This window comes from Pipistrellus kuhlii, unplaced genomic scaffold (genome assembly GCF_014108245.1).
Source record: "Pipistrellus kuhlii isolate mPipKuh1 unplaced genomic scaffold, mPipKuh1.p scaffold_m20_p_40, whole genome shotgun sequence".
Classification (NCBI taxonomy): domain Eukaryota; kingdom Metazoa; phylum Chordata; class Mammalia; order Chiroptera; family Vespertilionidae; genus Pipistrellus; species Pipistrellus kuhlii.
Window position 1 is genome coordinate 3,692,346 of NW_023425541.1, and position 27,316 is coordinate 3,719,661.

Here is a 27,316-nt window from a genome sequence, read left to right on the forward strand (position 1 = left end):
AACAGTTCAGTCTTTGAAATATAATCAATTTTATATTGACTTGCTCTCTCAGGCTTGTAACTGTCCGTTTTTGTAGGAATCAAGTTGATTAAACTTTTGCAGATTCCTTTGGCATTCATGTTATCGTCTACATTCTCGGCTGAGTAAATAGACTAGACCGCTTTGGCCAAAATTTAGTCACGTGAATTGCTTCTTAACCTTCCGCCTCACGGTGAAAAAACTTGGGCACTCCTGCAGCAGACAGTGCCCTAACCCCTAGTCGAAACGAAAGGGTTACTCCATGGCGCCCTGGATACAATCTCGTTTGTCGCAATGGACTCCGCGCGGAAGGTTACCCGGGCTCTCACAGTTCGGTGAAGGTGCACTGCCGCCCGCTCCTTCCGCGCTGGCACTTGATTGTAACCAGAAAGTAGTTCCGGCCCGTGTTGTTTCGGTGGAGGAGCCGTCGCCGCCATTTCAAGACCGTGAGAGTAGATGGCTAGGCAGAGTTCCTAAGGTTCGGAGACTGGAAGTGCTGCCTCCGCTCGAGCCTCCCAGAGTACCGGTGCGGGAGCTGCTCCCTCACTCCTACCTCCAGAAACCTCGTAAGCAGTGGTGGCATTGCGGGACTCAGTCACACCCTGCTCGCTCTCCAGAAGCTCCAGATGGCGTCTTCTGTGGGCAACGTGGCCGACAGCACAGGTACCGGTGTCCGTCCTACCTCGGCAGACGCCCTGTTGTTGTCTCGCGCCGTTCTCTGCCTCTCATCCCCTCCCTTCCCTCCAGCCATCCCCATGACATCAGTGCATTGCCGAGCTTGCCGTCGTTTGCCGGCACCTAATGGGGGTTTCCGCCGTCTGCTCCGCAAACATTTCCTCTCGCTTCCCCGCTCTTTGCTTCCTTTCTTGCTTTTCAGTCTCACAAAGGTCCTAGCTTTCCGCTGTGTCGGGACGCTCCTGTCGGCCGTGCACGCTTAGAATATTTTGGAATGGACCGCGTTTGGAATCCCCGTCCTTTCACTCCCCGTCGCTACCGTTTTCTTCCCACATTTAGCTCACGGCCCTTCCTCTTCCCCCTTTTCACAGCCCTCTTCGCCCCCCTGCCGCCCTTTCTCCTTAGCCCGATTTGGTTCTCTTGTCAATCAATGGCGGGGGTACTGTTCTGTGTAATCACACCCCCACTTTGCATCACCCGAGGATGAGCAAAAGCTGCCCGGTGTGCTGCGCGTCACCTCGACAAGAGGGACGTGGAAAGCACCCCGCCGGCAGTGCCTTCCTGGTGTTCTTTCAGTCGAGCAGCCCCGATTTAGATTGGAAATTTCCAGGGGTTCCTTTTGCCAGCGCGCAATTCCACCAGCTGCCCCGGCCTGGATTTCCCACCCCGCGGGCCCCCCCCCCTCCCGCGGGGAGCCACACCCTTTTCCTTCGTGCGGAGGCCACCCCGCGCCCGCTTCCTACCCCGGGGACCCCCCGGGGAGAAACCCCCCGGGGCCGGCTCTCTGGCGATGACCACCCCGCGGGCCGAATTCTCGCTTTGTGTTACTTTCTCCGTGTATTCCTCCGCCGCCTCGGGGTCTTCCATTCCCATTCTTGAGCTCGGTACCTCTTTATTCATAGGGTGCGTGTTTTTTTTTTTGTTTTTTTTTTAAGTTTTCATCCTGCTTGAAGAGTTTGTAAAGCAACTGGAGTGTTAGCTGCACAAGTGCAAAGCGGTTGCCCTTCTCGACAATTCAGTCGAGTGCATTTGGTTCTAAAAATAAGAAAACAACCAAATTATAGGAGTGTCCTTCAGCTGCCTTTCCCTATTGAGGCTGTTTGGGGCGGGCGGGGGAGGGTGTGGGGATTGGGCTACAGTTAGAAGCTTTGCCATGAGGTTCTTTTTTATTTGTGTGGTTTTCTGTTTTTCTCAATTGAGATCTGTCCAGGACTTTAGGTAGTGAAATTAATAGTGTTCCCCTCCCTCCCAGGGATTTTTAAGATTTCAGGTTGTGCTGGTTTTTAATGTGTGTATTTTATTTGAGGGAGTTATCATTTTCAGTGTTAAGTGGCTTTGAAAAGTTGATAATTGTTGAAATAAGGAGCTGAGACTGAAATGTAATTTTCTAGTTTTGTTAGAGCTATAAGCTCCTCCAGATTTGGATGCAAGTTTCTGGTTTGTGTTGTGGTCAGCTGTATATTCTCTTCAGGAAATTGATTTTGCTTTCCTGTTTACAGATCACTTGTCAGCTCTAATCATTGGGAGAGCTTGTCTCTAATTTGAACTGGTTACTGTGACCTTGGTAAAATTTAAAGATTTTGTAAATGGTTTCCCATTGTAACCATCTAGTGAAATTCCAGCAGTGTGTCACTGTTTAAATTAAAGTATTAAGTTGAGACTTAGGTGTTTTTGTGGTATTTTGTTTTGTTTGTTTTTTTATCATCATCTGGGTTTTATCATTATATATCTGAATCCAGTCACTTAGGCACAGCAGAGTGCTTTAATTTATTATTCATTCTGTTGCACTTTGTCAAATGGTTTTATATTTTGTTTTCCCATTCTTTAAAAAAATCATTGCAGTGTTAGGTAACTACTTGATTTATATAGCGTTTTTTTTTGCAATGTATTAATCCTTTAATGTCAGGGCTCTTTGGAAAATGCCAGAGTTAAATCAGTGTGGATGGGATTTAGCTAATTTGGTTCCATCACGAGTATGGAATGGTAGAGGAGCAATATAATCTTGGTTTCTTTATTTAAAATGTTTGATGGCCCCTTTAAATATATTTGCTCTTGACAGATGAATTCCTCTTGTTTATCAGCTGTTTTAAAAATAGCACCTTGACTTTTAGGTTTTTCCCCCCCTTATGCTTGTTTCTGGTATTGCCCTTAATTTAAACAAATTAAGTTGTGAAGTATACAAAAACGTCAATAAAATTGTGAGTTTAAAACACATCTTGTGTCCCCCACCAAGTTAAGAGATAGAATGTTAGCAATACTACCTCCTCCCTGAAATCCCACCTAAAAAGTATTAAGTTTCCCAGTATGTTATTCTGACATAACTAAACGGTTGTGACCTTGCAAATCATGTTTTGTATTTGTTTCTATATGTTAACTGTAAGGAATAATGTTTAGTGAATCTTTAGATGCTATTTCTGATTTGTAACTTAAAAATGCAAAGTATTTATACCATTAAATTTAATCTTACTTGGAAGCAAATATTTCTATGCACTCTGGGAAAGAAAGTTAATAGATCAATTCTAAAATGTCACTTCTGCACCTGATGTTAATTCGGGAGTATAAATAATGTGCAGAACACTCTAGTGCTTTACATAGTTTCAAGCGTTTTCATCTTTAAGTTTAAAAGACCATATTTTTACATTTTTTGTTTGCATTTCTAACTTTTTGTTTTCCCCCCTCCTTCCCTCAAATGTTTTGATGATTCTCCAGAACCAACGAAACGTATGCTTTCCTTCCAAGGGTTAGCTGAGTTGGCACATCGAGAATATCAGGCAGGAGATTTTGAGGCAGCTGAGAGACACTGCATGCAGCTCTGGAGACAAGAGCCAGACAATACTGGTGTGCTTTTATTACTTTCGTCCATACACTTCCAGTGTCGAAGGCTGGACAGGTAGGAGATGTGGGGGTACCTTCTGGTGATTGCTGCCTCTAGGTTCTGAGCTTGAAAAATAATACTTAAATATTTGAACTTAAAATGTTTCCAATACTGGGTTTCAACTGAGCCACCAACGCACATCTGTCTTGTCCACTTGTGACATGCTCAGCTGCCAGTTTTTCTCCCTCCTTTTGTGGTGGTGGCTATATTATCAGTATGACTACAGACCTTTTCTAGATTTTTCCACCTAACTCTGCTGCTTTCTTAACCCTGTTCAAATAATAAATATTCTTAGTATACATCTGACCTTCAACTTTGTAAGAGGTATCATCTTGAGGGACAGAATACTACTCAGAAATGATGGTGTATATGCTGTGGTAGGAGGTTATTAGTTGTAAAGACAGTCATTAAGTTATGATATGCTACTTTAGATAATCAGTTGAATTAATCAGTTCTCATATCCTTTTAATAAATTGTCATTCTGGTTTATTTAGACATTAAAAGATGTGTACCAACAAATGGAAAGTGAGACTCATGCACATAGCATTTTCATTCTTGATCTCTTAATGATCATGGTTTACAATTCAGCAGTTTGGTAATACTCTAGTAAGAATTTTATCTTATAAGGAACAACAGCATTCCAATTTGAAATCTCGAATACCTTCACTTTAGAAAAAAGTTCATTTCCAAAAATTTTCCTGTGTGCTAGTTTAAAGATAATGTTTTTATTACATAACTAGCAATAGCACAGGGTCTTCAAAAACGGTGTTTTTTTTTTTTTTTTTTGAGTTGTGTATGGGCCATACCTTCTTTCTCTAACGTGCATACCCCTGCATCAATACTTTTCGCCTTTTTCAGATCTGCTCATTTTAGCACTCTGGCAATTAAACAGAACCCCCTTCTGGCTGAAGCCTATTCGAATTTGGGGAATGTGTACAAGGAAAGAGGACAGTTGCAGGAAGCAATTGAGCATTACCGGCATGCATTGCGCCTCAAGCCCGATTTCATCGATGGTTATATTAACCTGGCAGCCGCATTGGTAGCAGCAGGTGACATGGAAGGGGCAGTACAAGCTTACGTATCTGCTCTTCAGTACAATCCTGTGAGTACAATTTTAACACTTATTATTTTCCCTTCACAAAAGCCCAGAAAGAAATATCGTTTGATATCTCAGACACTAACATAGGTTTTTGTGTGGAATAAAATCAAGAGTTTAGAAATGTGTCTACTCAGAATGGTGAAATTGCTTTGATCAGATCTGCATCATGTTTTAAAAATTTTGTTTTATCTAGCAAATTATATTACAAAGCATAAAATTATCCCTATTGCAAGAAATTCTATTTTTATAGTGCCTGTAATAGTACAGAACATATGACATTGTTTTTGGGGTTGTTTTGATTAAATTTGGATAAATTCTGATAGGTAATTGGTTTTCAAGGAATAGTGAATGAAGGGTTTTAATCTGTAATATAAAATAGTTACAACAAGATGCCAATATATGGATCAGTGATATGAAAACTAGGCTGCAAAATTCGTTCCTCAATATCCTATACTCTTCTTTCAGCACAATAAGTGGTAGAGTTAAGGTGATAGTGTACATCCCAGGCTTTTGAATAGTTCTTAAATTCTTTTTTTTTTACAGAGAGGAAGGGAAAGGGATAGAGAGGTAGGTAGTTCTTAAATTCTTAAAAAAAAAAATTGCAGGTGTTTTCTGGGGACACAAGAGTAAGACTTGCCCTCAGAACTTTGGATGTGGTTAAGGATAGAAGATAGATAGAAACTTAAGAGGTAAGTGATAAAGAGAGGAATGGAAGGAATCCAGAAAATTTTAAGAATACATTTCCAAGCTATGTTGTCAGCATTTAGTTTAGCAGCAACCCTGGGAATGGTTTATAATGAACTGTTATAGCTACCATTTATTGAAATTCTACTCTGTGCTCAAGACACTACCAATTACTTCAGACATCAGACATTGTTGATCTTACATAATGCTCACAGTGAGTATTCAAAATAGGTTATGTTCAATTTTACCAATTTAAGAAATCCAGACTTGGGTTATGCAATTTTGGGGGAAGTACACAGCTAGTAGTGGTGAAGGGAATATTAAAACCTGAGCCTGAATAAAGCAAACATTCAAGAGAGAAGAAATAAAAGATAAAAAGGGGATGATGTGCCCAGAGGACATGCACCCCTCAAGGCAGCCCCAGTTGAGGACAGTTTAAAATTCATTGATTATATCCTGCTCTCCCTTAACCCCTATTTTACAGGTCAGGAAACTGAAGCTTGATTTAGTAGTTTGCACAAAAATCTGAAATCACTTTTTCTCATGACATCTATTAAGTTATTTTTTCAGTTTATTTTGAGTGTAAAATTACTTTTTTTTTTTTATTCGCCCAGCTGGTGTTAGTGGTTGAGCGTTGACCTATAAACCAGGAGGTCACAGATCAGTCAGGGCACATGCTGGAGTCATGGGCTCAGTGTTGTTCAGTAGTCAGCTGTTCAATGATTCTTATCATCGATGTTTTTCTCTCCCCCTTTCCTTCCTCTTTGAAATCAATAAAAATATGTCTTAAAAATTCATTGCTTTTTTTGTATGGATACAATGAAGTCTCTCAGCCTTCCCTTCTTGGAGGTAGCCAATGAAACCAATTTCTTACATATTCTTTCAGAGATATTCAGTGCATATATATGTAAATTTGAGTGCATTTTGTAATTTTTTAAAAGGATAATTCGCATTTTATTTGTCTGCCTTTGACACGTTCAAAAACTCTCAGCCCCCACCCCCTGCATTTTGTAATTTTTATTACAGTACTATCCAGCTAGTTACCCACCAAAAATGTTGGAGAACCCTGTTGTATATGCTGCTACTGAGGCTTGGACCCTGTTCTTGCCAAGGCTCAGAGCTCACTTGTGCACCTCGTTGTCACAGTTAAGTTCTTTATTAATCAGGGTTGGTTTCACCCTTCACTTGTTTATTGAGTGTAAGCTCACGTGTGCCCTCTACACAGCTGTGGCTCCAAACATCTTGAACTTTGATCTCCTTGGCTCCAGTTTCCAGTTACCTAAGTGTGTAGCAGAGCTTTGCTGCTCACAGAATACTAGACTGGAGTATGACGAGGAGGGAAAACTGAAGTGAGAGACAGAACCATGCTTTTCAATATCTAACTTGTTAATAGGGAGCTTATCATTATGCCCTTCCAAAGAAGTAAGATATAGCATTAAATCATGGGACTGCCCATTGAAGGATTGAAGGGGAAGGCATTGAATAGTTAAGCATTCCCATCTGGTCCAGTTTCTACTAGTGGGAAGTGTTGCTTTATTTCTGTCTTTGCCAGAAAGAATGAAAAAGAGATTGTGCAAAATGCCTTGATTTCACCTAAATATACCATAGTGATCGTGTTTTAATGCATTTCAAGATATCTAGTCTCAACTAGATTTACTGTCAAATGCCTTTGTCATTTCAGTACTGACAGAACCTTGAGTCTCTTCCTAAATTGTATTCTTATTGGCAGTGCATTGTTGGCCTGAGTCATAGATGTATTTGGCATTCTATGGAAAATATTTGAAGAAACTCAGGTTATTTTGGTTTGGAAAAGTAAAATGTTAAAAGTAGTAATCTTGGTAGCTTGTTTTCAGCAGTGTTTATCTTTTTTTTAAATTTTAATTTTGGTTAATTCACACCTGAGGGTATTTTTCCATACTTTTAAAATTTTAATTTAAAATTATTGATTTCAGAGAGGAAGGGAGAAGGAGAGGGAGAGGGAGAGAGGGAGAGAGGGAGAGAGGGAGAGAGGGAGAGAGGGAGAGGGAGAGAGAGAGAAACATCAGTGATGAAAGAGAATCATTGGTTGGTTGCCTCCTTGCTTGCCCCCTAATGGGGATTGAGCCCACAAGCCAGGCATGTACACGTGACTGGAATTGAACCAACTGTTCTATACACTAAGCCAAACCAGGTAGGGCTTCATTGCTTTTATTAGAGAGTAGAAGGGAGGGAGAAATGGAGGGAGAGATGGGGAGAGGGATAGAGGGGCAGGGAGAGAAACAGAGAAACATCGATGTGAGAGACACATCAATTGGTTGCCTACCACATGCAGCTCTGAGACCTGGCCTGGGATTGAACCTGCAACCCAGGTATGTGCCCTTGACTTGGAATTGAACTTAAAAAACCCTTTGTTATAAGGATTGACACTCTTAACCACTGAGAACACTGGCCAGGGCAGTGTTTATCTTTTTAAGTTAATAGTATGTCTGTTTAGAAGTTATTATGTGACTTGATTATCGAAATTAGTTTTAAGAAAGCTGTTTTATATTTTTGCAGTTTGAATTATCTCTTGTAATGTTGGATGATTGAATAATTTCACTAAAATTTTAGTCTATTGTATATGAAGGTGCTATTGTAGCTGATGACTTTTCACATGATGGCTCACTAAAGCTGCCCATACCTTGTGATCCTTTTTATGAATTATGTGTAAAATTGTCCGTTGTAACGTGACTATCTATAATCCTGAGTTGCTCTAAGTAGCTGTTTCCGAGTCTATTGGTTGTTAAACCATTGCTGCTTATTTGATTGTGGATGCATAACACCGAGAGCTACAAGCATACTGACCATCATATGTTACTAGCTACACTGTAGGAAACTATATATTTCTATTCCTCTCTGCTCTGCTGTTTAAATTTGCCATGCAAGTGTCATATTTAAACAGCAGTGTGGTGCATGCCAGAGGATTGGGGGTGAGGGGTGAAGGGGAACTAATATATGGTGATGGAAGATGATTTGACTTGGGTGGTGTGTGGAACACAGATTTTTGTAATATAGAAATCTGCACCTGAAACTTATATGATCCTATTAACCAATGTCACTCCAATAAATTTAATTAAAAAAATTAAGTATTTGAGTGCTTATTGTTTGTACAATGCTTTGTTAGGAATTGGGGAGATGTGTTGTGAGGAAAGTTGTGGATTATACTATAAGAGAATATCTGACCCATAAAAGATAAAAGGTGTGAGCTCCTTGAATGATTATCATTAGAGAGTACTAATCAGAAGATTTTCTTGAGTGGGTGCTTAATCCTAAGCATTCTGTAGGAAGGAAGGTAAAATAGCAGTAGACTTCCTTAGCTGAAGTGGTGAGTCAAATATTACGAAGTGAGTGAGGTAGAGGAAAGTCAATTGGAAGATTTAGAATGAGTAGAGAGGCGGAGGAGTTTGAATTTAATTTGATAGGCAGTTGAGAACTGTGGATTTTTATCAGCCTGATTTTACTTCATGTGTATATGTGTATATAAATGGTGGGGGTGGAGTGAGGTCCTAGGAGGAAATAGATGTTATCTTAGGAGGGGTGGATATGCAGGACATTTTTACTCATTTCCATTTCCTTAACATTCATACTATTTTCCCTTGATACAGTGCTCTCCTCCTTTGTCCATTAAAGTCCTACTCATTCATTCTTTAAGGCCCAGCTTAGATTTCTTTTTGAATTCATTTACTTCTCTAAAATTCTTTACCATCTTGTGGGTGTTTAATATGCCTTGTCTTTCCATATAAGATTGCAATCCTGTCTAGGGTAAAGATTCTATTTTATTTTCCCTACAATTCCAGGCATATTATTGAATTGAATAAAGATTTGCATAAGAGATAATAACCTGGGAATGGATAGAATTGGCTGGGTCTGAGAAATGTATTCTTTTAGCAGACACTTTTGATTTAATAAATGAAGCAGAATTGATGTCTTAGATTTTAAACATTTTGGAGAATAGTGGTATCCTTGACTTTTCTAGAAATTAACTGTTCTTGCATAAGGTTTAGATCCTCAAATAGGAGTATCAGATTTCACTGTTATATTTAATATGATATGTTTTACCTTTTTCTAAAACTGCCTTATAGTAATCTTGAAGATAATCTATTTTTAACTATGATTACTGTGCTAATGATTTAGTATGCTGCAATGAATCTAGATGATATTACTAAATATAGATAGATACACTTTCAGGACTTGGATGGCAATTATCCAAGAGTTAATAGAAACTAAAGGGTAAAATTATGCAACAGTTGGCTATAATATACAGCCCATTAGAGTCATTGTTAGAGAATTATTGCAAGACTTATTATTATTACTCAGAAAACACATAGGAATTGGTAAAAGTCCAAAGCTGTATATAACCATAATAATCTGGTGTAGTAGGAAACTGTATGAACAGATCAGATTGTTCAGTCATGGTTTGCAAAAACAGGATAACCTTAAAGTTTAGGGGGAAAATCATACAAAGTAGATAAAGGAAGTTATAGAATTTGTTACTTCTGAGAGTATACTAACTAGTAAATAGGGTTATAAATTCTTAGACTGGCCTTAACCAGTTTGGCTCAGTGGATAGCGTCAGCCTGTGGACTGAAGGGTCCCAGGTTCAATTCCGGTCATGGGCATGTACCTTTCGGGCACATCCCCAGTAGGGGGTGTGCAGGAGGCAGCTGATCAATGTTTCTCATTGATGCTTCTAACTCTCCCTCTCCCTTCCTCTCTAAAAAAATCAACAAAATATATTTTTTTAAAAAAAGTTCTTAGACTGCCCTGGTCAGGTTGCTCAGTTGGTTGGAACATTGTCCTCTACAGGAAAAAATTTTTTTTTTGCAGGTTTGATTTCTAGCCAGGGCACATACCTAGTTTGCAGGTTTGAGCCCTGGTCAGAGTACTTATGAGTGGTAACTGATGTGTGTTTCTCACATCAGTGTCTCTCCCCCTCCTCTCTTTTCTCTCCTCCCTCCCCCTCAAATCAGTAAAAATATGTCCTTGGGTGAAGATTTAAAAAAAGTGCTTAAACTCATTAGGGGAGGATAAGTCTGTAATAAGATCAATGATATGTATAATATTTTGAGAATTAGTATCTGCCTTTTTGTGCCTGAGGTCACTGGAGGCAATTCTCTTCCCAAACACCAATCATTGCTTGATGGGCAGATGGGTCAGGGCCGTGGTTGGCAAACTGTGGCTCCCAAGCCACATGCGGCTCTTTGGCCCCTTGAGTGTGGCTCTTCCACAAAATATCACGGCCAGAACGAGTCTTTTCGAAGAATTGGCATTAGAATAAGTTTAAGTCTAAAAAATTTGGCTCTCAAAAGAAATTTCATTCGTTGTACTGTTGATATTGGGCTCTGTTGACTAATGAGTTTGCAGACCATAAGAGTTTTGTAGCAAGCTATTCTTTGCTGGCTGATTTTTGGTTAACTTGATGGATGATAACAAACAACTGTTGGATGATAATAAACAACTGTATCAGTAAAATTAATCACTTTATTCTAATCATTTGCATATAGAATGATATATGTGATGATACTTTAACACAGTTGACAAAATTTCACTTTCTAGGATTTAATTTAAGGCTCTTCCACCCATGGAACAGTTTGGAATAATAAACCTACTTTCTATTGCCAGTGTCTCTGCTTATTGATGGATAGATTTGATTGACAAAGACAAACGAGGACATATAGAAATTTAAACTCACTGTTCTGATGTTTCCTTTCATACAATGAATGGACTGGTGAGGCAAATGACTAGCAACACAATTAATGCTGATAATAAAAAGCAGAGTCAACTGCTTTTCACTAATTCACCCATTCAACTCTGATGGCACTTAATACTAATGAGTAATCTAGTGGCAGGTGCTAGGATTGAAGCTTTGATTGGATGATAATCCTTTTTTTCTAACAGTGAAATGAAGGCAGGGTTTCAAAATATGTCTGATAGCATAGGGGTAGATTAGCTCAGCGTTTTTCAACCGCTGTTCCGCGGCACACTAGTGTGCCGCGAGATGTTGCCTGGTGTGCCTTAGGTGCAGACAAGACAAGAATTTTATAATTTTTCACTATTTTGTTTACTTAATATTTCATAATAAAGTAATTATAAAATACTTTCTTTGTGTTTATTTGATTCCTATTCAAGAGAATTACTTTATATATAGTCAATATAGGCACAGAGTTAAATTTTTTAACATTTTCTAATGGTGGTGTGCCTCGTGATTTTTTTCATGAAACAAGTGTGCCTTTGCCCAAAAAAGGTTGAAAAACACTGGATTAGCTGATAGCTAATCATGTCTAAAGACTCTTTTTACTAGGGAAAATTTTTGGTCTTTAATATACACTGAGTGGCCAGATTATTATGACCACCTGACATTTGTAGACAAATTAGCTATAATTCGTGGTGAAGTTGCTACTTAGTGCTCTGTATATAAAAATCTGTCTTAGAGCACTAGTTAAGTATACAATTTTACCTATATGTTCCCAAAAATTCTAGTTTAGCACTTCTTAGTTGGGATTCAGGAATCTGTATTTTAACAACTCCACCAGGTGATTCTCATCATGAGAGAAGGTTGGGAAACACTGTCTAAACCTTCATAATGTCTCGACCCTTTAATAACAGTTCCTCATGTTGTGGTGACCCCCTACCATAAAATTATTTTTGTTACTACTTCATAACTGTAATTTTGCTACTGCTAATATTTACATTACGATTCATAACAGTAGCAAAATTACAGTTATGAAGTAGCAACAAATAATTTTATGGTTGGGGGTCACCACAACATGAGGAGCTATATTAAAGGGTCGAGACATTAGGAAGGTTGAGAACCACTGTGTTAAATGTTCAATAGCAGCTGTTAAAGTATTTAAAGACTGGACTGTCAGCTGAAAATCTGGGCCTGAACGTGCAAATTGTGGCCGTCAGTGGCTAGTCAATGTTAGGGAAGTACAGAGAGTGGCAAGACTGGTACAAGACAACAGAAGGGCAACAGTGCATCAGATTACTGTAGATCTTTTTTTATTTTATTTAAAAAATATATTTTATTGATTTTTTACAGAGAGGAAGAGAGAGGGATAGAGAGTTAGAAACATCGATGAGAGAGAATCATTGATCAACTGCCTCTTGCACCCCCCACTGGGGATGTGCCCGCAACCAAGGTACATGCCCTTTGACTGGAATCGAACCCGGGACCTTTCAGTCCGCAGGCCAACGCTCTATCCACTGAGCCAAACCAGTTTCAGCAGATTACTGTAGATCTTAATCAGGGATCCTTTCAAATGATCTCTGAATGCACTGTTTGTCGTACATTGCATCGTATGGGATATGGAAGCCCAAGGCCTGTTCGAACATCTTTACTGTCTGCAGTTACCAAGGTAAAAGTCTCCAATTCTCACAGGAACACAAGGATTGGACAGTCGAGCTTTGGAAAAAAGTCATGTGGTCCAATGAATCACGTTTCCAGTTGCATCATGTAGATGGCAGAGTGAGAATTTGGAAGAAACAGTATGAAAGCATGCACCCCACATGCATGAGTACAACCCTTCAAGCTGGTGGGGACAGTGTTATGGTTTGGGGTATGTTTTCCTGGCATGATTTGGGCCCTTTAATTCATATGGAACAAGGTCTGAGTAGCACAACATACCTAAGTATTGTTGCTGATCAAGTTCATCCTTATCATGTTGATGGTGTATCTCAATGGAGATGGCTTCTTTCAACAAGACAATGCACCATGCCACAATGCTCATATTGTGTAGGAGTGGTTTCAAGAACATGAGGGAGACTTTACCTTGCTTAGGTGGCCCCCACAATTGCCAGATCTCAATCCAATTAAGCATTTGTGGTAAGAAGTAAATAGAACCATCAGGCAGCTGGTTCCACAACCATCAAATCTCACAGAATTGGACAGTGCTATTCATCAGGCATGGTGTCAGATCTTTCAACATCTCGTGGAGTCAATGCCAAGAAGAATCCCCGCAGTATTGAAGGCAAAAGGTGGCCCAACGAAGTACTGTGAGGTGGTCAAAATAATCTGGCGACTCAGTGTATAGGAGTGATTCATTATACCGTATTTTTCGGACCATAAGACGCACTTTTTCCCCCCCAGAAGTGGGGGGAAAAAGTCCCTACGTCTTATGGTCCAAATATAGCCTACACATATACTTTAAAAAAAAAGTTGTTTTTACTTGCCCGGCTCTGTGTGGTCTCTGTGTGCTTGCCCGGCTCTAAAATGGTTCTAAATGCTGCTGTTTACTTTACAGGGTTGATTATGACTGTGATGTTGGATTTTAATGCACATAAAATATTTTAGGACACTATTTGTTTCAGAATCTTTTTTTCTTCATTTCCCGTCTCTAAAAACTGGTGCGTCTTATGGTCTGGAGCGTCTTATGGTCCGAAAAATACGGTAACTGTGAATAAAATACTTGAGCAAACATTTGATTAAAAAATGTTTTTATTGATTTCAGAAAGAGAGAAGGAAAAGGGGGGAGATAGAAACAAAAATGAGAGAGAATTGGCTGCCTCCTGTACCCCCCTACTGGGGATTGAGCCTACAGCCCAGGCATATGCATGTGCTCTGACCGTGAATCAAACCATAACCTCCTTGTTTATAGGTCAACATTCAACCACTGAGCCACGTGGACCAGGCTGATTTTCTTTTTAACATGTCTGACATTTGGGGAGAGGAGAAGCTATATAATAAGGCCTACAATTTTTTATCTGAAACTGTTGGGATCAAATGTATTTCAAAAATCAGAATTTTTTGAGAAACTAAGATGGAAGCATAAGGTAAACACCTAAATGCAGCCTACCACAACAATTTTAAAATTACACCTGGAAAACAGAGCAGACATCACCCTGAACCACCAGAATTCTGGCTGAGTGGAAGCTCTACCAAACTAGGAAGGGAAGAGAAAGGACGCTGAGCCTCAGGAGCTGTGGAGGTGTGGAGATCTATGTGCGCGGAAAGGGCGGCTGCTGAATAGGCTGCTGGCTTACTTGTGGCTCGCGTGGAGAGGGTGGGCAGCTAACGCGCGGCTAGCTTCCTTGTTCAGGAGGAAAACAAAACCTCCCTATTGCACTGATAGCTAGTTCCAGTCAAGGAGAAATTGGACTGTCGGATAGTGGACAAAACTCAGGTGTGTGTGGCCAGCAGCCATTACTGTGGGACTCAGGAGCAGAACCCTCTTAGGCCGAGGCTGACAGGAAACCAAAGTTTGTCTGCGCCACCACAAGACTCCACCTCATCCAAGCGGAGCACAGAAGCCCTTCCAGTGGCTAGCTTTCTCGTTCGGGAGAAAAACAAAACCTCCCAAATGCACTGATAGCCAGCTCTGGTCCGAGAAACTTGACTGTCAGGGAGCAGGCTAACCTCGAGAACAGCTTTCCCCCAAGTAGTGCGCATGCTAACAGCCAGTGTTGTGGGACTTGGCGAATACGACTTTCTTAAGGCGGGGCTGATGGGAAACCAAAGCTTGTCTGTGCCACTCTGAGACTCGACCCCATCCAAGCTGAGCACAGAAGCCCTCCTAGCTGAGACATTGCTGATCCTCACAACCAATTGGCTTGGAGATCAACTCTCCCCAGTGAAACCAACAACAAGCAAGGCTTAGCAAGATTGCACACACAGCCCACAAAGGGTTGCACCAAGACTGTCCACCTCAGGTAACTGGGAAGGCTGAGCTACTAGGCCCTGCTAGGACACCTACCTCACAAAGCTACTCCATCAACTCAGGGAAGCAGCTAAAATGCAGAGAAGAGGCAGGCCACAAAGGAAGGAAATGGAGGAAAGCAAAAAAATGGACATAGAGTTCAAAACCACAGTTATAAGGTTTTTCAAGAATTTCCTAGAAGAGGCCGATAAAATAAATGAGACCTTTGAGGATATGAAAGGGATCAACTAGAAAATAAAGCAAACACTGACTGAAATAAATATTATACAGAGTCCGATTTGGAACACAAAAAGCCAGAGGACACTCCTCCACAGAAATAAGAAGAGAAGAGAATCTAGAAAGTTGAAGATAGTGTAAGAAGCCTCTGGGACAACTTCAAGCGAACCAACATCAGAATTATGGGGTCCCAGAAGAAGACAGAGAGCAAGATACTGAAAACATACTGGAAAAAATAGTGACAGAAAACTTCCCCTATCTGGTGAAAGAAATAGACTTACAAGTCCAGGAAGCACACAGAACCCCAAATAAAAGGAATCCAAAGAGGACCACACCAAGACACATCATAATGAAAATGCCAAGAGCAAAAGACAGAGAATATTAAAAGCAAGAGAAAAGCAGTTACTTCTAAGGGAGCACCCATACGATTGTCAGCTGATTTCTCAACAGAAACCATGCAGGCCAGACAGGAATGGCAAGAAATATTCAAAGTGATGAATAGCAAGAACCTCTACAACCAAGATTACTCTACCCAGCAAAGCTATCACTCAGAATTAAAGGCCAGATAAAGAGCTTCACAAATCAAAAGCTAAAGGAGTTCATCACCGCCAAACCAGTATTATATGAAATGCTGAAAGATACTCTTTAAGAAGAGGAGGAAGATAAAGATAAAAATTATGAACAACAAACATGTAACTATCAACAAGTGAATCTAAAAACCAAGGGAATTAAAAAATCTGATGAACAATATTAACTGGTGAATATAATAGAATTAGAGGTATGGAAGGGAAGTAGGCTGATGATTCTCAGGGAAAGGGGGTGTGCTGGAAGAGACTGAACAAAAATTGTACACCTATGGATGAGGAGAGTTGGGGGTGAGGAAAGGCCAGAGGGTGAGGTAGGAACCTGGTGGAGGGGAGCAATGGAGGGAAAAAAGAGGAACAATTGTAATAATCTGAACAGTAAAGATTTATTTAAAATAATAAAAAATAAAAAAACAGAATTTTTAGGATTTTAGAAAGATAATACCATACATAAACCTCCTAGGTGGGTCTGGAATAGCATCTTGTAGTAGTAAAACACATTTATATTTCTGCAGCAAAAGATATGAGTATTCACACTTAAGTGGGATCGATACATTCTGTAAATAAATTTGTGCCAATTTTTGTCAGGCTTAATAATCAAATGAGTTTTGGAAGGTCTTGGAATTTGAAATTGAGGATGAGGGATTGTGGTTCTGTACTTATATTTGTTAACCAGTAGATTTAGTTGACAATAGACTGGAAGCTAGATGCATAAAAGTTATTTCAAGATATTTTTTAGTTGAGCAAATATAATTAATTACTGTCTCTGGGTTTCTAGGATTTGTACTGTGTTCGCAGTGACCTGGGGAACCTGCTCAAAGCCCTGGGTCGCTTGGAAGAAGCCAAGGTAGGTGTTTGATAGAGCACATTTAAACATCAGTGTTATGAAAACTTGTACTTTTTGCCAAGTCTTCAACTCTTCATTGAGCTGTCTTCACAAAACAGTCCTAAGAAACTGAGGAAAACTGACGGCATGAATCGCCTCAGACTAGAGCAGGGCCAGGCTTTGGCATATCTGTTCTAAATCTGGGGGTAAAGCAAGAACCTGAACATCTTGGAGCCTTTCTGCTGAGCTAGATCATCTTTATAACAATGGGCTCCGACATGATCTTTTGTGGGAATAAATAACATTCCTTCAAATCTGAGGCTTGCCTGCTGGTGACAAGCAGAGCGCCTGTGATTTGGCTCAAGACTCCTTATGATGCAGGTGCCATTGAAAATGCTGCTCTTCTAAGTCCTTTGTGGCTTGTAAGTGGAGAAGAACTTCATCCAAATGTTACCCTGTAATACTGGCATTTAAAATCTTGTTTAACCTTCCTCCCTCCATCTTCCTCACCCTTTTTACAGTGGAAGAAAGGCTGTTAAGATGATTGCAAATTAGTAATTGGAACATCCTGCCCCTTCTTGTCCCCATTCCTTCCTCCAAGTTCCTTTTCCCTCTTTTCCAATCCTAGTTGTCTACCTTTTCCCCCCCTCTTTACTTCTTTTATTCCTCCCTACCTCACCTCCTTAAAAAACAACAACAACAACAACACAAAAAACAAAACACGTCAGGACAAAGCTGGTTTGTTTGGGAAATGGACTGATCGAAAGAAAACTTGCCGAAGTGGAAAGGTGGCTTTTAGCATTCTGTGTTACCAAATAATGAATTTGAACACCAGGTTGGGTTATTAAAGCATTTGGTATAATTTTAAATTAAATTTATAAATGAAATTGTCTTGTTACAAGCCACCTTACGCAACCGCGCTGCAGGGGTGAGGAGTGGGGAGAAACCAGAATGCTTCTGAAACTCCCACCTGTTGCTCTGAGCCCCACGCGCATGCTAATGCGTGGAGTGTATGCGCAGCGTAGCTGTCTGTTTGCCTGCTTTATCCAGGGAGGGCAAAGGCTTTTTAGTATCTCATGTTCAAAGGCACTAGTTTTAAGTGCATAGTTCATAAATTCTGCTGACACTTTGGATTAACCTTATGGAGGTTAATGAATTATAATTGATTTCAGTCTTAGCTGATAAATCCAATTGGTAATTTATATAACAAATTTTTGATAAGCTCCTATTAATTATTACACCACCAAGCGGACAGCTAACATGAATTGCACTTCACTGCAGCTTTAGAGATCGGTTTAGGCTGAGACATTGCGCCTGCCTTAGGTTGCTGACTTCTTTATTTCAGAGCTCTGGAGACACCTAGTTTGAAAAATGTTATTCTGTTTTTGTGAGAACTAGTGAACAAGAAAATACTCTTGAGTGAAATGCAATGTATTTCTTTTGTAATCAGTGCATTTGAAAATTCAAGCCAGCATATTCCTAGTAGATGGAAGCAAATTGAAGTGTCTTTGTAGAAAATGAAGAGCCTTTCTTCCAGTAAAAATCCCTGCCGTATGCAATAGCCCTGATTAACCCTCTCCCTTCTGCATGTTTCCCATGTTACAGACTTGAGACTGTCCTCATTCCCATATGTAATAGACATCCAAAGAATTTCAATTGCTTTGTTGAACTTTTACTAATGATCTTGTTTTTATTTTCTCTCTTGTTTTTGGTTTTTCACCATTGATATTGTATTTAGAAGGTTTCAGGTGGGTGAAACCTCCTATTCCATGCGTAAGGTGCCTCGCTGAAGGGAGCTCGAGGCCTGGATCTAGGGCAGACACACACCTCCTCCTCTTCCAGCAAGGAACGCACCGAAAAGTCACATGATGAGAAATATGGTAACGGGTTTGTAACTGCCACAGCAAAACAATTTGCCTCCATGCCTGAATCTTCTGTCTTGTGGCTTCAGAAACAGCTTAAAATAATTTTATTTACAAGCAAGTTATGTAAGAGAATGTTTTAAATTATAGCCACAATTCTGTCAAAGATAAGTAAAAGTTAATTGATATTAAAAATTATTAGATAATTTACTAGTAAAAGCTTCTAACTCTTCTTGTTGTTCATTTTTTTCCTTTTTTCTTCTTTGTTTGGATTGCAGCATTCTGCTCTTCTGATGATGCGCTGTGACCCTGCAGTAGCGCAAAGGCTGCGCAGCGTTAATGCGCAATGCGTGCAAATGAGCCCCTGTGAACGGTTGACTAGATGAGTAATCTGATTGACTGGCTCCCTCAGTCCTATTCTGTAGCCTTTTTGGATAAAATTGGGTTTTAACATATCTCAAGTCCAACTAATCACATTAAACAAATATTCTCCATGGGCCTGTCTAGTAGATTAATGGATCTGGTTGGCCGTTTGCTGCGTCTAGGGGTGTTCTATGTAGCGCAGCAGTTCGCAGCGATTGCGCAGTGCGATGCTGTTAGGTTGCGCAAGCGATGTTTGCGCTCGCATTACAGGGACCTCAACCTAGGTGCAATCCTGTCATATGAGGTTTCAGCTTCAGTCCCTCTTGGGAGATAGGGACATTGCAAGGATGTAACTTATACCCTGGGTTATAGCTAACTTGGCAGAAAAACATTTTTCTTCCCAGTAGCATAGCTTTAATGTTAGAGAAGAACATAATTGTTTAGAGCAGCATTTCCCAAATTGTGTTTTATAGTATACTAATAAAATGAAAGAAGAGGTCTAGGATCAGCTGAGATCAGGAAACCATGTATATATCCTACTAAAGGCTTAGGGAAGTCCTGTTGTAAAGAAACCTATTTTTCTAATTTATTTGATCATGAAATACTTTTTCCATTGAAACCTATTAAGACCTCAGAGAACTAACTTTGGGAAACGGATAGGGTTAGGGGCCTTGGCCTTAATTAAACGTGCCCTCTAGATATCTCTTGAAAAGATAACAAGCCCTTAGGTGCTCAGTTAAGAGAAGTCTAGCATAGATTCTTAAGGCAACTGACTTCCCGGATAAGTCCCATTGTAAGGGTTGGTCATGGTTGGCAGAACTGAACATGGTGGTTTGCACTTGGGTTCTGGTGGCGCAGGCGCAGGAGCAGCCAGCTGTGGCAGCGCATTAGTTTTGGCGCAAGCGAGCCTATGCTGCAGGGTCACTTTTGGCTGGTTAGAGAAGGAATAATGATATCACCTTCTTCCCTTCCCCCCCCAATCTTTTTTTTCCCTGTACAAATTTTCCCCTTTCCCTTTACCTCCTTTCCCTCCCATCTTCTTTCATTAACCCCTCCTAAGGCATGTTATTTGAAAGCAATTGAGACGCAACCGAACTTTGCAGTAGCTTGGAGTAATCTTGGCTGTGTTTTCAATGCACAAGGGGAAATTTGGCTTGCAATTCATCACTTTGAAAAGGTTAGTCATTAAATTAATAATTGGTATTTATGATGTGCTCATGTGCGCAAAGTGTTTTTAAATAGAACTACATAATATGCCTTTACTTAACCAATCACACAATATCTTTGTTCCCTGACAGTATTATAGCATTTGCTGGTATGCGATATGGTAGTTTCCAGTTTTGCATTGAAAATATATTTTTAGTAATAAAAAACCCTTAAAAAATACAAGCAGCTTTACTGTAAAGAAGCAGGGCTTCTTGGTAAAAAGGCTGATTCTCAATCCAGGGCAAGAAATGTACAAATTTACCTGGAGTGCCTTGTCATACCAGAAAGCAAGGAAACTTTGTGTCTAAAAAGACTCAGGAGGCTTTTTAGACACAAAGAGGAGAGTAGGACACAAAAAGACTGGAAGAGGCTCCTATTGGCTAAAGATGGGACTTGAGCATCAGTAGGAAAAATAACTGAAATATATTAAAACTTGTCAGATATGTTTAAATCCATGAATTCATAATTCTACTCAGAAGAAATTCATTGGTCACCTTTGAAAGATAAGGAGCAACTCATTTTGAAAACTGGTTGAAAAGGGAAGAATGAAACATAGATCCTTTCTCCATTGTGTGAACTGGACCTCAGGGTAACAGTAGTTGATATGGGAAAGTTTCTGTTTATAGAAATATTTCAGCTAATTAGTGAAGAAGGAATGATAGAATCAGAGTATCACCATTAATAGATTTAGGAATTTATCAGTGACATAAAAGAGACAGTCAGAGATTGTGTACTTTGTGATGGAAGTAAATAATTGCGCTAGGGAAGTAGCCTTGCAAAACAAGGAAAGAACCCAAATCTGATTAAGCTTCTAGTTTTAACTACCAATTTATAGGAAATACATTGGACAGAGAAACATGTTAAAGGACACTGTAGGGGTGCAATCAGCAAAATCCAATCCATGAGAAGCTGTATAGGACAGTGATCTGATTTCTTGAACCAATTACAGGAATAAAAATGGTTATTTAAATTAAATCTTTAAAAGATTAAAAGAACCTGACAAAGTCATGTTGACAAATTGGATGGGTCTTATTTGGATCCTGAATCAAAACTGATGAGGAATTGTACCAATGAATTGATATTTGATATTAAGGAATTAATGTCAGTTTTGTAGTTGTGATATTGATATTACAGTTATGTTGGGAGGAAAAAGTATTCCATCTAGTCCCTGAGGTACATTTTGGAATATTTTAAGATGGACTGATATGTCTTGGGTTAGCTTCAAAGTGATCTGGGAAGAGGGAAAGGTAGGTTGGAATCTAGACCAAATAAGAACATGATTAGCCGTGGCTAGATATCTCAGTTGTTGGAGCCTCGTCCTGATACACCAAGGTTGTGGGTTTGATCCCCTGTCAGGGTACATACAAGAAGCAACCAGTGAATGCATAAATAAGTGGAAGAACAAATTGATGTTTCTCTCTCCCCTCTCTGAAATCAATTTAAAAAGAGGATTGGACATGATTAATTGTTGAAGCTGGGTAATAGAGACCTGGGAGTTGGTTATATTCCTCTGCTTTTGTATATGTTTGAAATTTTTCATAGTAAAAAGTTAAGAGTTTTGGAGGTGAGCATCTTATCACTAGAGACAATCTTAAGTGCATCACTTTACTATATAGTTGGCATTTAAGTGAAAAGGAAGTGTTCTTTATGAATCTTTAATGTATTCACAGTTACTACCTTTTCAGTGTTTCAGTTAAGGTTTGCAATTAATTACGCCTCTCTTGCTCAGTGATTCCTACCTTGGTTGCACATGAGGAGCTTATAAAAGATATGGATGACCTGGCCCTATCCTCAGAGGGTCTGATTTAACTGGCCTGTGATGAACTCCAAACACCTTTTAGGTGAATTCTTAATATACTAGGAAAGGGAAATTATTCCCAGGTTGAGAATCACTGCTCTAGATATATAGGGCATATTTTAAGACAATTTCAGAATTATCTGGATGAAATGATTTAATGGTTTCTTCTTTAAGTAGTGTATCTTATTGAGTATACAACTCTAATTACATAGCTTGCTAAGGTCTTACTGAACACATAATTGCAGTTACTGAGATACATATATTCTTTTTCAGTTAGAGTTTGTTGCTTCTTCCTGCCTTTTTTTTTTTTTTTTTTTTTTTTTTAAGATTTAGGCTGATTAATCATTAATAAAATAGGGCCAACCATTAGAAGTATTCAGAAAAATGAAATCGGAGTAGTCCCAATTAAAAAATTTTCCCTTCAGGATATACTAGTATACCTTTTATATTACATGAGAAGTTATTTGATAACATTGAGATTTGTGAATAGTAGTAGGTAATGAGTAGGTACTAAAATAATTGGGTTTTAAAAATAAATAAGATTTAATGCACTAGAAAATATAGAGGTCTCACATGTTCTCAATAAAAATTCTTAATTGGGAAATGAATCTGAAATCCTAACTTGCTTTGAGTAACTACTGTCTTGTAACTTTCAGGCTGTCACCCTTGATCCCAATTTTCTGGATGCTTATATCAATTTAGGAAATGTCTTGAAAGAGGCACGGATTTTTGACAGGTGAGAGTATGTTCTATTTGATAATCTTGAGTTTTTGTAGTATTGACACTTGAGAGTTTAGACTGAAATTATGACAGTCTTCCATTGAAATAATTTTCCTTTCCTAGTATAATGTTTTTCCCTGATCAGGTCTGCTGATTACCTTCCTTTTTTTCCTTTAAAAAAAAAATATATATATATATATTTAAAAAAATATATATTTTATTGATTTTTCACAGAGAGGAAGGGAGAAAGATAGAGAGCTAGAAACATCGATGAGAGAGAAACATCGATCAGCTGCCTCTTGCACACCCCCTACCAGGGATGCTCCCGCAACCAACGTACATGCCCCTGACTGGAATCGAACCTGGGACCTTTCAGTCCGCAGACCGACGCTCTACCACTGAGCCAAACCGGTCTCGGCTAAAATATATTTTTTATTGATTTTTTACAGAGAGGAAGAGAAAGGGATAGAGAGTTAGAAACATCGATGAGAGAGAGTTATCGATCAGCTGCCTTTGGCACACCTTCTACTGGGAATGTGCCCTTGATCAGAATCTAATCCGGGACCTTTCAGTCCCCAAGCAGACGCTCTATCCATTGAGCCAAACTGGTCCGGCGGTTACCTTTCATTTATAGGTGTTGTTGCCTGACTTCATTGTTGGCTTTCCACAAAGCCATTATCCTCACTTTAGAGTTCAGTTGAAATTTTATTTATTGTAAAAATATTGAAATGGTTATCTAACTTAGTCCTTTGATCTGATTCAGAAAGCTAAGTAAATTCTGACTTTTTTGGTTGTCAAAGGAAAGCCTATTTCTTAGGTGGTTATAGAAAACTTTTCAGTGTAAAAATATATTTTATAAAGGTGCAGTTTTGATTTAAGGTTAATTATAGTATATAGCATGAATGAATTGTAACTAATTACAATTAATTGACATACTTATGTATAGTATAGCATGAATTAATTGTAACAAAGCATCCATTAAAAGTTAGTCGCATTTTGTGTGTGTGTGTGTTTTTATTTACAGAGCTGTGGCAGCTTACCTTCGTGCTCTAAGCTTGAGTCCAAATCATGCAGTGGTGCACGGCAACCTGGCTTGTGTATACTATGAGCAAGGCCTAATAGATCTGGCAATAGACACCTACAGGCGAGCTATTGAACTGCAACCACATTTCCCTGATGCTTACTGCAACCTAGCCAATGCTCTCAAAGAGAAGGGCAGTGTAAGGATTTTTATTCAGTCTATTTCTTTGTTATGTGGTATGATTATAAAAGTCTTTTTTTGTACATTGTATTAAGAATTGTGATAAATTGTTTTCATTCAGAGTTTTGGTTGAGAGGAAGAACAAAAAAAATATTTTCTGGAATCTTTACCAGCCATTAGGCTTAACTAAGCAATTGTTAGAATCATATCATTGGTAGTTCTGCGATTCCTCTGTATTGGTTTTGAATAGTTTGCTTTGTTTTCTAGGTTGCTGAAGCAGAAGATTGTTATAATACAGCTCTCCGGCTGTGTCCCACCCATGCAGACTCACTGAATAACTTAGCCAATATCAAACGAGAACAGGGAAATATCGAAGAGGCAGTTCGCTTGTATCGTAAAGCATTAGAAGTATGTTGAGGGTGTTGTGGCTGGGTATTTTGTCAATGTGATAGTAGAGGGAGGGCTGTTAAGTTTGCCATGTTAAACACCTCTTTTGTAAAAATAGTGGTGGAATCATTCATTGAACCAGTACTTGAAAACCTAAGGTATGAGTGAGGTACTGTGTGACATTTAAGAAAATCCCTACATTGAGTTTATTTTAGATGAAATCTGCACAGAAAAATAGAAGAGTAAGTTTCATTTCAAGAGGCATTACCACTTAAGTATATAATTTCAGTGCCTGATTGCTGTAATGGTGGTTAGTAGGTGTGGTAGGAGTTTGTAGCTGAGAAATTTTAGAAGAGAGAGATGCTGGAGTGATCATCATAAACTAAGATGAAGAAAGGCCTATCTCATGTTTTGAAACAAGGAGAGGTATAAAATAAAGGAAGAGGTAGAATTTGAGCTACTTGGCTTTAGAGTATGACAAGGCTTGGAGAAGCTGGAGAGAAGTGCAGGGATATAGACTTGAACAAAGTTCCTGTGGTAAGTCATCACTGTTTAAGCAGGTTTTTTGAACTTCAGTTTTCTTGCTTCTTTCTAGGTCTTCCCAGAGTTTGCTGCTGCCCATTCCAATTTAGCAAGTGTACTGCAGCAACAGGGAAAACTGCAGGAAGCTTTGATGCATTATAAGGAAGCCATTCGGTAAGATAACAGCCTTTTTTTTTTTTTTTTTTTAAAGAGGGATATTGTTTATGGAGGGTATTTGTCGTACCATTTTTTTTAAACTATATTTTATTGATTTTGTAAAGAGAGGAAGGGAGAGAGATAGAGAATTAGAAACATCGATGAGAGAGAGTCATCGATCAGCTGCCTCTTGCACACCCCCTACTGGGGATATGCCCGCAACCAAGGTACATGCCCTTGACTGGAATCGAACCCGGGACCCTTTAGTCCCCAAGCTGACGCTCTATCCATTGAGCCAAACCGGTCCCGAGTTTTGGCATTTGACTTGTGCTAAAATAAGAGACTAAATTCACATTACAGGGGATTATAGGGGTTTGTACCTGATAAAACCTGTATCCTCTTCTTTAGAATCAGTCCTACCTTTGCCGATGCCTACTCTAACATGGGAAACACCCTAAAGGAGATGCAGGATGTCCAGGGAGCCTTGCAGTGTTACACCCGTGCCATTCAGATTAACCCTGCATTTGCAGATGCCCACAGCAATCTGGCTTCCATTCACAAGGTACTCCTGTTTGTTGTAATATGTACATCTTGGCACGTAATGTTTGATTGTAGGACAAAATTTAGCCATTTCACTCTATTTGCAGGATTCGGGAAATATTCCAGAAGCAATAGCTTCTTACCGCACTGCTCTGAAACTTAAACCTGATTTTCCTGATGCTTATTGCAACTTGGCTCATTGCCTGCAGGTAAAGAATAACAAGCCAGTAATTGGCTTTCCATGTTGTAATCACTTTTGTATTGTTATGGACCATATTAATCAAAGCGTGCCTGGAGACTTTTTTTTTTTTCTTTTTTAAAGGTTATTTGCCATTAGGCTAAAGACATATAAAATGTTAAATCTTGGAAAAGGGTTTTCTGTATAACATTTTTTTTTGTCTCTAGATTGTCTGTGATTGGACAGACTATGATGAGCGAATGAAGAAGTTGGTCAGCATTGTGGCTGACCAGTTAGAGAAGAATAGGTTGCCTTCTGTGCATCCTCATCATAGTATGCTGTATCCTCTTTCTCATGGCTTTAGGAAGGCCATTGCTGAGAGGCATGGGAACCTCTGCTTGGATAAGGTGCGCCTCTTTTGTTTTAATCTTTTTGTTATAAAACACATACAGAAACTACATCAATCACACGTGTTGCTTGATGAGTTACCATAAGGTGAACACTACCCAAGTTGAGAAATGAAACTTTGTCAGCCACCCCAGAAGCCCCTTCTATTGTGTTCTGTTTCAGTTAGAACTCAGTCCATCCCACAAGGTGGGATTCTTAAATGAAATAGGTTCAATAAATTGTTGGTGTTTTCTTTAATTTGAAAATCGTAATGTTCATTAGATTTCACTTAGCATGATATTCTGCAATGGACAAAATAAACAAGCAAAATAGAAACAAGCTCATAGATACAGAGAACAGACTGACAGGTGTCAGAGGGGAGGGAGATTGGGGGATGGATGAAATAGGAGAAGGGATTAAGCAAAAGAAATCCAAACTAATAGGCAACAGTATGGTGATTACCAGAGGGTAAGGGGGTGTGGGGAAGGTAGAAGAAGGTAAAGGGGGGCATAAATGGTGACAGAAGGAGACTTGACTTTAGATGGTGAACACACAATACAATATACACTTGATGTGTACATTTGTACACTTGAAACCTATATAAATTTATTAAATGTCACCCAAATATTTCAGTAATAAAAGAAAAAGCCATAATGTTTAATAAAGTGTTGATATTTTATACTCACTTTTGAGAATTAGTGCACTACATACTTGATCAAAGGTGAGAATTTGCTTGGTAGAATATATTGGACTGCAAAGTATAATTCTGTTTGTTTTTTTAAAATACTTCCCTACGCAATTTTCTAAAATGCAGGGTTTGTCATGCTCTGTCTACACTGCCTCCTTCCTGTAAATTTTAGATTTCCTCGGGCTGTTTCTGAGGGAACAGCTGAAAGTATGAAGCATATTATATAAATGGGTAAGGTTGCATTAAACTAGCTATATGAGTTAAATGAAGTACTGTTTGTAAACCATTCCCAAAAGGAGGTGCAGATTTAGTGGTGTGTTTTTAGTCATTTTTTTCTAGATGAAAATTTCTAACAAGTATTATTGGATTCCATTGGTAGATTAATGTCCTTCATAAACCACCATATGAACATCCAAAAGATTTGAAGCTCAGTGATGGTCGACTGCGTGTAGGATATGTGAGTTCTGACTTTGGGAATCATCCTACTTCTCACCTTATGCAGTCTATTCCAGGCATGCACAATCCTGATAAATTTGAGGTAAGATGATTGCTTCCCTAGCGTCACTATCTATATAAAAGTCCAGCAACTGAACAGTGTAACAACCAGAACGACTGGTTGACCAGTCGCTATGATGTGCGCTGACCACCAAGGGGAAG

At 39.2% G+C, this 27,316-nt stretch overlaps 1 protein-coding gene across 2 annotated transcripts in view; it reads left to right on the forward strand.

Moving 5' to 3' along the window:
* Window positions 1-419: 419 nt before the first annotated feature.
* The window catches only part of OGT (O-linked N-acetylglucosamine (GlcNAc) transferase), a 50,036-nt gene continuing 23,139 nt past the window's right edge, over window positions 420-27,316 (forward strand). Inside the window, exons 1-13 of one of the 2 annotated variants that reach the window (XM_036411523.2) lie at window positions 420-681; window positions 3,403-3,583; window positions 4,427-4,670; window positions 16,604-16,672; window positions 19,937-20,053; window positions 22,537-22,616; window positions 23,625-23,820; window positions 24,069-24,209; window positions 24,784-24,884; window positions 25,275-25,428; window positions 25,514-25,615; window positions 25,812-25,991; window positions 27,039-27,197. In XM_036411523.2, the coding sequence (XP_036267416.1) occupies window positions 645-681; window positions 3,403-3,583; window positions 4,427-4,670; window positions 16,604-16,672; window positions 19,937-20,053; window positions 22,537-22,616; window positions 23,625-23,820; window positions 24,069-24,209; window positions 24,784-24,884; window positions 25,275-25,428; window positions 25,514-25,615; window positions 25,812-25,991; window positions 27,039-27,197 (1,761 nt within the window). In that variant the 5' untranslated portion in view covers window positions 420-644. The remainder of the gene's footprint in view (window positions 682-3,402; window positions 3,584-4,426; window positions 4,671-16,603; window positions 16,673-19,936; window positions 20,054-22,536; window positions 22,617-23,624; window positions 23,821-24,068; window positions 24,210-24,783; window positions 24,885-25,274; window positions 25,429-25,513; window positions 25,616-25,811; window positions 25,992-27,038; window positions 27,198-27,316) is intronic. The other variant, XM_036411524.2, reaches the window with a different exon arrangement.